Genomic DNA, 11014 nt, shown 5'->3' on the forward strand with positions numbered 1-11014 from the left:
CGGGACAAGTTACGCGCCGAAAAAGTGTCCAGAAGAAGAAGAAGAATAACTAGAATCCAAGTTGATAGTCACCTGAATTAGGCGGCGCTAGTCCAGTTGTTCACTTACCTTTAAACGCTCCCCTTTCTTCACTGGGGTAATATTTTCCAAAACAAATGCTTGGAAAAAAAATCCACAAGAGTCTAAGGAACTGGAATATTTAAGCCTTTTAATCCAAAACGCTCGCCTTACAAATATTACGTTTCTGACCGAAAACTGTAAACAGCAGTTCACTTCTGTCCTTTGTTTCGGCTCTCACTTCTCCTAGGAGGCTTTTAAAACTACACTGAGGTGTCAGATTTGTAGTCCAAAACGCTTTAATCCAAAACGCTCGCCTCACAAATATTACGTTTCTGACCGAAAACTGTAAACAGCAGTTCACTTCCGGCTTTTGTTTCGGCTCTCACTTGTCCTAGGAGGCTTATAAAACTACACTGAGGCGTAACTGAGGCGTCAGATGTGTAGTCCAGGGCCTAACGAATCAAACAAAAATCATGAAAATAGGGGGCGATCCCACGAGATATATATATATATATATATATATATATATATATATATATATATATATATGAAATGAAACTGGAAGCTCACCAATTCTAACAACTGTGAAATATAGCAACAAGCTTTAAAGACCTTTACTAGATCTTACTTCCAACGTTGTGTGATCTGACAGATTCACTGGTGTCTGCTGCCCTCTCTTGGATGTTAGCACATCTACAGAGAGATTTTAAGAATTCCCCATTCAAGTCTATGGGGAAAAAACACCCCTTTGAGCTTCCATACTGGGAATTCTGGATTTCCGATCGCTTATAAAAGACATAGCACACCTCTCCTCAATGAGCCGGTCGATTGGACACCCATCCATGGGTCTAGGACAAAAGCTGCGGGACAAGTTACGCGCCGAAAAGAACTAGAACAGTACATGTCCTAAAGAAAATGTGAATGTGCTTGCACGTGATGTCAGTTCCCCTCATCGTGCTGAGTGTTTTGATATATGACATGTCCATGTTGTGCTAAATTTTTGATTTCGCTTATTTTGGGGGCGGGGCTACACGTGACGTCAGTTCCCCTCATCGTGCTGAGTGTTTTATGTTGTGTAACTGAGATATGGCTTCTTTATATTGCAATATGGTTCGTAAGGTGCACTACATGGTTGCTAGGGTATGGCTACACAGTTACTATGGTTATATTTGCAGACTAGTTTCTCACCTGCAACAAAAGAGCACACCTGAAAATCCATTTATCTTTTCCTGAAACAAGCGCCATGAAGATCTTGAACTAAAGCATCAATCAGTGATTTTACTGGGAAAAAATATAATCACATTACAATAAGGATCATTAGTTCAAATGTAATGTATTAACTAACATTTACTAACCATGAGCAATAAATTATTGTATTTAGTAATCTTTGTTAAAATAAAGTTTATTCTTTGTTCATGTTAGTTCACAGTATATTAACTACTGGGAAAAAAATATAATCACATTACAATAAGGAGCATTATTTCAAATCTAATGTATTAACTAACATTTACTAACCATGAGCAATAAATAATTGTATTTAGTAATCTTTGTTAAAATAAAGTTTATTCTTTTGTTCATGTTAGTTCACAGTATATTAAGTAATGTTAACACGGTGTTAATAATGTATTAGTAAATGTTGAAATTAACATGAACAAAATTAATAAATGCTGTAGAAGTGCAGTTCATTATTAGTTCATGTTAAGTAATGTGGTAACTAATGTCAACTAATGAACCTTTATTATAAAGTGTTAGGGAAAAAAAATACTGTCCAAGGGTGGATTCGAACCCCGAATCTCTGCATGGTAAACAGAATCGCTATCCACTAGGCCATTCAGGAAGACGAGAAAGCCTTTGCGGTTTTATGTATTAATTCACTAATGTGAAGAATGGCGCGTCTACCAGTACCCAAGCTTTATTATATTACAGTCATTCTTATCATTCTTTGTCATATACATGTGTCATATGTTTAAAAAATAATTATGTAATGAGCGAAATGCGCTTAATTTGAATTAATGGGTGGCTCTTAAAGAGTCGTTGCTGCTTTAAAAGGACATTAGTTTAAACTGAATTAAAAAATTATAAAAACTACACTGATAGTTGAAAACAACAAAAGGTTATACAAATGGCAGAAACAACAACATATGTGACCGCAGTGCCGTCCACGGCAAACCACCACTAGTTTTAAGCATAAATCCTCTAAATACACAGTTAAATTTTATATTGTTTGAAAGATTAGATTCTCAGGATTTTATTAAGCCCACACACAAAGCATAATATGATTTATAGCCATCATACTAATTTAATCCAAGTTGAAAGTCACCTGAACTAGCGCTTACCTTCAAAACGCTTCCCTTTTTTCACTGGGGTAATATTTTCCAAAACAAATGCTTGTAAAAAATCCAAAAGAGTCTAAGGAACTGGAATATGTAAGCCATTTAATCCAAAACGCGTTTCTGACCGAAATCTGTACTTCCGGCTTAGTTGTTTACTTCCACGTTGTGTGATCTGACAGATTCACTGGTGTCTGCTGCCCTCTTTTGGATGTTAGCACATCTACAGAGAGATTTTAAGAATTCCCCATTCAAGTCTATGGGGGAAAAAAACACCCCTTTGAGCTTCCATACTGGGAATTCTGATCGCTTATAAAATCCATAGTACACCTCTCCTCAATGAGCCGGTCGATTTGACACCTCATTTATGGGTCTAGGACAAAAGCTGCGGGACAAGTTACGTGCCGAAAAAGTGTCCGGAAGAAGAAGCATAATAATAATAATAATAATAATAATAATAAGTATGCAAGAGAATATGAATGTGCTTTAGCAAGCACATTAATGATGCTTTGCAAGCACCATTAATAATAATAATAAGCTTATAACGGAAATCAGAATGTTGGCTTCTACAAGGCCAACATAATAATAATAATAAGCTTATAACGGAAATCAGAATGTTGGCTTCTACAAAGCCAACATAATAAGCTTATAACGGAAAACAATGTTGGCTTCTACAAAGCCAACGTAATGACCGTCTTCTCACGTAATAAGACGCTTTATTACGCAGAAGTTGAATGTGTGGTTGTTGTCCCATAATAAGCCACTACTAAAGCCAAGTGTTTTTTTCCCTTTTTTACTAAAATAAAGAAACTGTTCTCTGGTCTGATAAGACCAAATCCCTCTTTTTGGAGCTGATGGTTCCCGAAATATATGGTGTCACAAGGGCAAGGAGTATAGTAAAGAATGGTATGGCTCCCAGAGTGAGGCATGGCAGTAGTAAAGTTCTGATATGTACATTTCATTATTATGTTGGCTTTGTAGAAGTCAACATTGTTTTCCTATTTAAGCTTAGACAAATATATATCAAGAGTAACTCCTCCTAGGGCTTTCGAGCCACATGCACCAAATTTGGATATGTCGTAGAGCCTAGTCTGAAGTTTGTTGCTATTACTTTTCTAAGCGATCAGTGTACCGGTACTTCCGGTACTGGGTCACAAATTGGCCTTTTTTCCCATAGACTCCCATTATAAAATTTGGAGGTTTATAACTTGGCAAGCTTTCGAACTATCTACACCAAACTCAGCCAGCTCCTTTAGAGTGATACTCTGAACAAAGTTTTAAATTGGTGTACCGACTGGCCTTTCAGTTGTCCTGCAGCCCCGCCCCCAAAATATGCAAAATCAAAAAACTTTTTACAACATTGACATGTCGTATATCAAAACACTCAGAACAATGAGGAGTACTTCCTCAAGACTATTCGGATGACATCACATGCTCATCTTCACTTACCTCCAAATGTTTTGGCACCATAGCTTTCTGTCTACTTGCTTCCAAAAGTAACACCGACCCTTATGTCCACTCGCCTCCAAAAAGCACCATAGACCATTTTTAGAATGTCTATGGCATTTCCGATGTTAAGTTAGCACTGATGCTAATCACTCAGGATTATTGTGTTACTCAGAGTTTTATGTTTTGCATAATTATTAAGGATTTATTGTTTATTACTGCAATATTAAGAAGCACATTGTGACTTTCATTTTCCTTTTATTGCAGTTTCACAGTGCTTTTTTAGTAAACATCTAACATACCTGCTGCCACTTACTGTAAACATTGGAAGACCTGTTTAGGTATCTGACATGCTAGACATCACATCCCTATCTGAGTGAGAGTCAGAATAAATGTATTACTATAAGCACATCATACTGCTACAATTGCAGCCACTTGCAAAGTTCTTGACAACAGATTTATTCTTGTTGGTTAACTTGAATTTCAGAATGACAAGGTTTGTGCCTCTGCTGCCTGTATTTATGATAATAATTATTTAGATAATAATACTACATGTTCCTCTCAGTTGCAGAAGTTGTATGTTGCCTTGCTGATATGAGAGGGATAGTAAAAAAAAACACTCAGAAGGAGTTAGCATATGGTGTAATTTAGCTAATAACACAACATATATTGTAGTTAGTCAGCTAATGCATTGCAATTTAGCCATAACTATCAATTTAACAAGTTAGCAAAAACAATCTTGTGTTATGACTTAGTTTGACAGTCTCTTGTGTTTCATAGGTAAGTTAAGTTGGAAGAAATCCATGTGGCTTTGATGATAACATTGATGAGCAATCTAACACAGCTTGTGTCAAATATTCTGCCCCATAATATTAAAATAAAATTCGAACACCAACTATTTATTCTGAAACTGCTTTGGGTTTACAGACTTTTATGTTATTTTATATTATAACTTCAGCTTATCATCTTTATTATGGAAAACCTTAAGCTATTTATTTTTCAGTTATCTATTAATTTTATTCAATTATAAATGCATTTATATAAACTAAACTGTTTTATTTTACGTATTTATGTCTGTATTTAATTTTTTGTGTAAGTTCTTCTCTCCTGCCTTTCTCATTTCCCAACATTCTTTAGCTGTGGCATCTATGGTAAAGCAGGCTTTGCAGGATGCTCTGGTGCAAATCTTGCAGCCAAAGCGAAGAGTAGACATTCTGAGAGATGTACTTGAGGCACAGGCTCAGCACAAGCCCTTCGTTATTACTTTCTGTGGGGTCAATGGAGTCGGCAAATCCACCAATCTTGCCAAGGTCATTACATATTCTGCTGTTTTTACCAAGGTTTTTGGGAAATTAGTATTTGTTTGGATAATTGCTTTTACAGAATACTATAATAATCTACACTGATCAGCCATAATATTAAAATCACCTACCTAATATTCTGTAGGTCCTTCTTGTGTGTCTCAATTGACCCATCAAGGCATGGACTACACAGGAGTTATTTGTCCAGCAAATCCCACAGCTCACTCAGATCTGTGGAATTGACATTGTCAGTACCTTCTTTATGTTCCTCAAACCATTCCTGAACAATTTTTGTAGCGTGGCAGGCCACATTATCCTGCTGAATGAGGCCATGAATGAGGGCATAAAGGCATGTACTTGTTCCACAAGGATGTTTAGGTTGATGGTACTGCAAAGGCACATTGTATTGACACCCATCTAGTATAGCAGCATTAACCTTTTCAAGTTTGTGCTACACAAGCTCTTCTACAGAGTCAGACCAGATTGGCTAGATATTGTTGCACATACTAATCAGTGAGCCTTGGGCACCTTTGTCTTCGTGGCCAGTTCAGTTGTCCTTCTTTGGACCACTTTTTTGGAGGTAATAAACTTTTACCTGGAGATGCCATCTGTTGCTTTGGAGATTTTTGTCCCGGTCGCCTAGCCATGTGGCCCTTCTCGGAGTCACTTAGATTCTTACACTTGCCCATTATATGCTTCCAGATGGCACTGTAATTAGTTAGATATTCATTTCACCTGGCACCTGTTAATGTTATGGCTGCTCAGTGCATTCAATTTATCTGGGTTTTTTTTAAATTAAAAGTCAAGGCTTGTTTTTATTTAATGTAAAAAATAAATTTTTAAATACACTTCTATTTTTAAAAGACGATAGTTGTCCAAGTTTCAGTTATACAGCAATTAGAGTAGCCTGAAATAATCAGGCTAAACCCTATTGTCAATTAAGGTCAATATTAAATTGTGCAAACATCTTGTTTGTGTAATATTTTTGTTTTAAAAATTAATTTACTATGAATTTACATAGATAAGACGAATAGGTGCCAAAGAGGAAAAACAGTACCTGACAAAGAGGTCATTTTTGGACCATTTATGGACCTGACTTATTTTTGAGGTGTTACAGTATATCTACAAAACCATAAACTTTATGATTGAACCATTCCAGTGACCTTGTAAAAACATGATTATAATTATCCCTTCCTACAGATCTCATACTGGCTAATTGAAAATGGCTTCTCGGTGCTGATTGCTGCATGTGACACATTTCGTGCGGGTGCAGTGGAACAGCTGAGGACTCACCAACGACGATTGAACTCTCTGCATCCTCCACGGCAGCAGGGACACCCTGTTGTTCAGCTTTTTGAAAGGGGTTATGGCAAGGATGCTGCTGGCATTGCAATGGAAGCTATTACTTATGGTAATTTATAATTGCAAAGCATTAGGAAATTTAGTTTTAAAAATGTGTCAAGAGGAACAACATCCTCTTAATAAATGCAAACAATTAGACACATTGGCAAAGCTTCCAGCCAATTAACTCAAGTCTTAATTAATTCAAGTCACCTGACATGAATACAATGACGCATACATTCCACATGCTGAAGGCGAAACTGAAAGCGGACTTCCATAAGATCAAGCAGACAGCTACAGTAAAAGCCTGGTAGGGAAGAAACCCAGCATATGGTGATGTCTATGGGTTTCAGACCTCAAGCAGTCATTGACTATTAAGAATTTGCAAATAATTATTAAAAATGTCTAACAATTTATATTCGTTAGCTGTCCAGTTACCTTTGGTCCCTTAAATAGTGGGCAAACACATAAATATTGTAATTCCTATACCATTCACATGATTTAAAAGTAAATACTCTCAAATTTATTTATAATCTTTTTTTTTATACTGGCCACATTTATTTGTAGTAGACAAATACAATAACAATAACTTTGTCAATGTCCAAATATTTATGGTCCTGACTGTACATAATCAACTATATTCTTTTGTTATTTTTCCATCTTTACCGTCCTTTTCTCCTATAGCTCGTAATCATGGGTTTGATGTTGTGCTGGTGGACACAGCTGGACGCATGCAGGATAATGCACCACTAATGACTGCTCTGGCTAAGCTTATTGCTGTAAATTCTCCAGACTTGGTGCTTTTTGTAGGAGAGGCTTTGGTGGGAAATGAGGCTGTGGACCAGCTGGTAAGTTTTTTTCTGAACTCCTCTTGTCATTTTCCTGCAGATAATTACTTTGTTTCCAGAATAAGGGGAAAAATATCAGAGAACAATTTTTAAATAAATATCTGCTGTATAAACCTTTTTATTTTCAGTGTGAGAGGAGGATTAGTAGATCCTAGCGATACAAACTTAGTGTCCAAGAATGATGCTTTTATTCAGAACAACTTGCAACAGAGACAAGATTGAGCAGATAAATGTTAACAGTAAAGCACCAGTATTTGACCTCAACTTTCTGATTTCAACCCTTCCTAAACTATCAGGACCTAAACTATTTTTTTTCCACTGAGCCACAACATCTCCTTTCACAGAAAGAAGCCACTACCACAGCACACGACCAACATTTCCTGTAAGGCCTTGAATAAGTTTTAAATATGGCTGGATAATCATTTGGACAAACCAAACTACTACTGATATCTTGTAGTTGGTAGTACTCTTTAACCCATCCTTTCATTTTCTTTATTTATGTCTATTACCTTAGGATGCTGACTACAAGGTAAAAAATAACAAAGAATATATATTCACACCAAGATTCAATTCAACCTGACACTGTGTACTTCACATTCCACCTTCCTTAATAGTGAGATCATATTCAAACGGCAACAAGTGGTTATAAATTCAGCCTCAAGCTGATGGAATCTAATCGAAACACAGATATGTCAATGTAGATGTTCTCTGTTGTTTCTATAAATTATAACATTTTATTCAATTCAATTTATTTGTATAGTGCTTTTAACAATTCCCATTGTCTAAAAGCAGGTTTACAGAAGTATGGAAACAGAAGAGAGAGGAAAAAAAAGAAACTTATAAATATATAATAAGAAGAATATAAGCATAAAAATAAATACATAAATATACACAGTTAGAAGTTGTAATAAATAAAGGTTTAAAATTAATTTAAATTTTTTTTTATAAAAACAAAATATTAACTTAAAATTTAAAATACTATACTAAAAACTCCACTGAGATGACATGGGGAAGAAACTTTGAGGGGAACCCATTATCATTTGGGTGACACTGGACAGTAAATAATATAAATGTAAATAATGTCCTTTATACAACAGTTTATGGTTTATGGGGAACTAATGGGTCATCAAAAAATTTGAGTTCAGCACAGACCTGATTGCTGATGAAGTGACGTGACATAGAGCTATGTATGGTGACCCATACTCAGAATTTGTTCTCTGAATTTAACCCATCCAAACTGCACACACAGCAGTGAACACACACACACTGGGAACACACACCCGTAGCAGTGGGCAGCCATTTATGCTGCGGTAGATGGGGAGGGGTTCGGTGCCTTGCTCAAGGGCACCTCAGTCGTGCCGAGCTGGCCCGAGACTCAAACCCACATTTAGGGTTAGGAGTCAAACCATTAGGCCATGACTTCCCCTCACCATACCAGACCATACCACACCACTTTGTTTCAAAGAAGGCATTACAGTCTCTGGGTGGCTCCATTCACAACAATTCCATGAGACACTGGCTGACAATGCAGATCAATCCCTGGAGGGGTGATCACAGAGTGACGAGACTCCAACCAGGGGTAGAACATCAGGATTGACGAAGGCTAGGAACTCAAAACACCAGTAGCTCGGGAGTGGCATACATAGCTTGACAGAGAGAGAGAGATAGGTGAAACATTGCTAGGTAGGATTGTAATCAGGGGATGGACAATGTAAAAGTGCAAAGTGCAGACAGGGTCTCCGGCGAGACCAGCTATGACCGCATAACTAAAAGCCTAGAGCCAGAAGGGTGGTAAGCTTGTCATCCAGACATCCTAGTTCACGAAACACTCTATGCCCATGAACCCTCCATAAGTACTACTTTACCTATGAAAAGCTATTCATAAAAAACTAGACTAAACAAATGTGTTTTTAGCCTGGACTTAAACCCTGACACTGTGCCTGAGTCCCAAACACTAATTGGAAGTCTGTTCCATAACTGTGGGGCTCTGTGAGAAAAAGCTCTGCCCCCTGCTGTAGCCTTTTGTACATGAGATACTACCAAATATATAATTTTTGTAACTTCAATAACTTGCATTTTAAAATGTATGTATGCAGGTTAAGTTTAACCAGGCACTGGCTGATCATTCCATGTCTGATCATCCAAGACTCATAGATGGCATAGTTCTGACCAAGTTTGACACCATTGATGATAAGGTAGGACTTTTTCTGCCCTTCATGATGTGTGTGTGTGTATGCATATGTGTATGTATATGTACATATATACATATATACAGACCAAAAGTTTGGACACACCTTTTGTGCAAATTTGTGCAAACATTATCATTATTTATATATATACTCTGTGTGTGTGTGTGTGTGTGTATATATATATATATATAATGATAATGTTTGCACAAATTTATGCTTGAGCTTATCATATCAGTTTTTACATTTGAATGTAGTATTTGGATGCTGTTTTTTTCTTTGTAGGTTGGAGCTGCAATTTCCATGACCTACATCACAAGTCAGCCGATTGTGTTTGTGGGTACAGGACAAACCTATAATGACCTTCGCAGCCTCAATGCCAGAGCTGTTGTGAATGCGCTTATGAAGGCTTAAGTTTTAATAAAATTATGCGCATGAAGATGTTTAGTTGGATTGACCAGGCAGTAGCCATCACTTATAGTGTTAAAGTCTTAAGAGTTTCAAAACTTGTATTTCAGGTTTTACTTTAAATTATGAACATACCTGTTTCTTCAGAATCCACTGTAAAGCCTAATTTAAGGGGAGGTATTAAGAATACTTCAAGGTGTTAGATGTTTCAGTTAGGAGTATTTACACTTCTGGATTCAGTAAATACTGATTGACCAGTGCTTGAAAGTCTCAACACAGCTAATGCTTGCAGCATCTATACTAATGTGTTTATTACAGCATCAAAGCACAAAAAAAACAATTATTCTGGAAGTTTCTTCTAGATACAACCACTAGTGCTACTGAACTCTGCCCAACGGTTGAAATCAGATACAATAAAATAAATCAAACTGTATTTTTGTTGCTCTTAATTTGTTACTATTTTAACAGCATATCCATGAGAACAGTGCCAGTTAGAAAGTGCTTATCTTTTCTTTGTTCTTGTGGGGTTTTTCACCGGCCCCATACATCAAACACATAACCAACAAACCAACTCAATCACAGCAAAGTGTTGCATAATAAAGTATAATTGTTAGATGGTAGCAAATACCTGTGTTAATAAACAAAAACATGAGAAGATTACATAATTCACAACACAAAATCTTCTCAGGGTTGTTAGTGATCAACCAGTCTTGGTAATATCCCTGCATTAGGAAATGATGAAAGATGAATGATGAAATAAATCCCAAATCTAGCATAATCAAAAAGTCAATAATGAATTTTGCGACCCTTCTTAGTTCCTTTTTAAGGCTCCATAACCGAGACCTCAGCTAGCTTCACTGCAAACTTATAAACCATATAAATGATTTCTATATTACCTCTGTAAAAAATACATCAGAGAAACCTCATATTTGCATTTGAATAGTAGTAGCATTTGAAATAAAATTCACTTAACTTAACTACAGCAGGATTTCCAGATTCCATTACTCAACTCTCCTTGTACCTTTCTTTCCCTTTTCTTTCTCTATACTCAAGAATGCTTGTTTTTCTCTTTAGCTGCCACTTAAGGTCTGGAT

The 11014-nt window shown here is 36.5% G+C and overlaps 1 protein-coding gene across 4 annotated transcripts in view; it reads left to right on the forward strand.

Annotated features, from left to right (window-relative positions):
• The window catches only part of srpra (SRP receptor subunit alpha), a 34064-nt gene extending 23711 nt beyond the window's left edge, over positions 1-10353 (forward strand). For 3 of the 4 annotated variants that reach the window (XM_027161313.2, XM_027161314.2, XM_027161315.2), the window contains exons 10-14: positions 4974-5146; positions 6338-6548; positions 7163-7326; positions 9423-9521; positions 9798-10353. In XM_027161313.2, coding sequence (XP_027017114.1) covers positions 4974-5146; positions 6338-6548; positions 7163-7326; positions 9423-9521; positions 9798-9926 — 776 coding nt within the window. In that variant the 3' untranslated portion in view covers positions 9927-10353. Of the gene's footprint in view, positions 1-4973; positions 5147-6337; positions 6549-7162; positions 7327-7670; positions 8096-9422; positions 9522-9797 lie in introns of those variants that run through there. The other variant, XM_047822271.1, reaches the window with a different exon arrangement.
• The last annotated feature ends 661 nt before the right edge of the window (positions 10354-11014 follow it).

The sequence above is a fragment of the Tachysurus fulvidraco genome, chromosome 13 (genome assembly GCF_022655615.1).
Source record: "Tachysurus fulvidraco isolate hzauxx_2018 chromosome 13, HZAU_PFXX_2.0, whole genome shotgun sequence".
Lineage (NCBI taxonomy): Eukaryota > Metazoa > Chordata > Actinopteri > Siluriformes > Bagridae > Tachysurus > Tachysurus fulvidraco.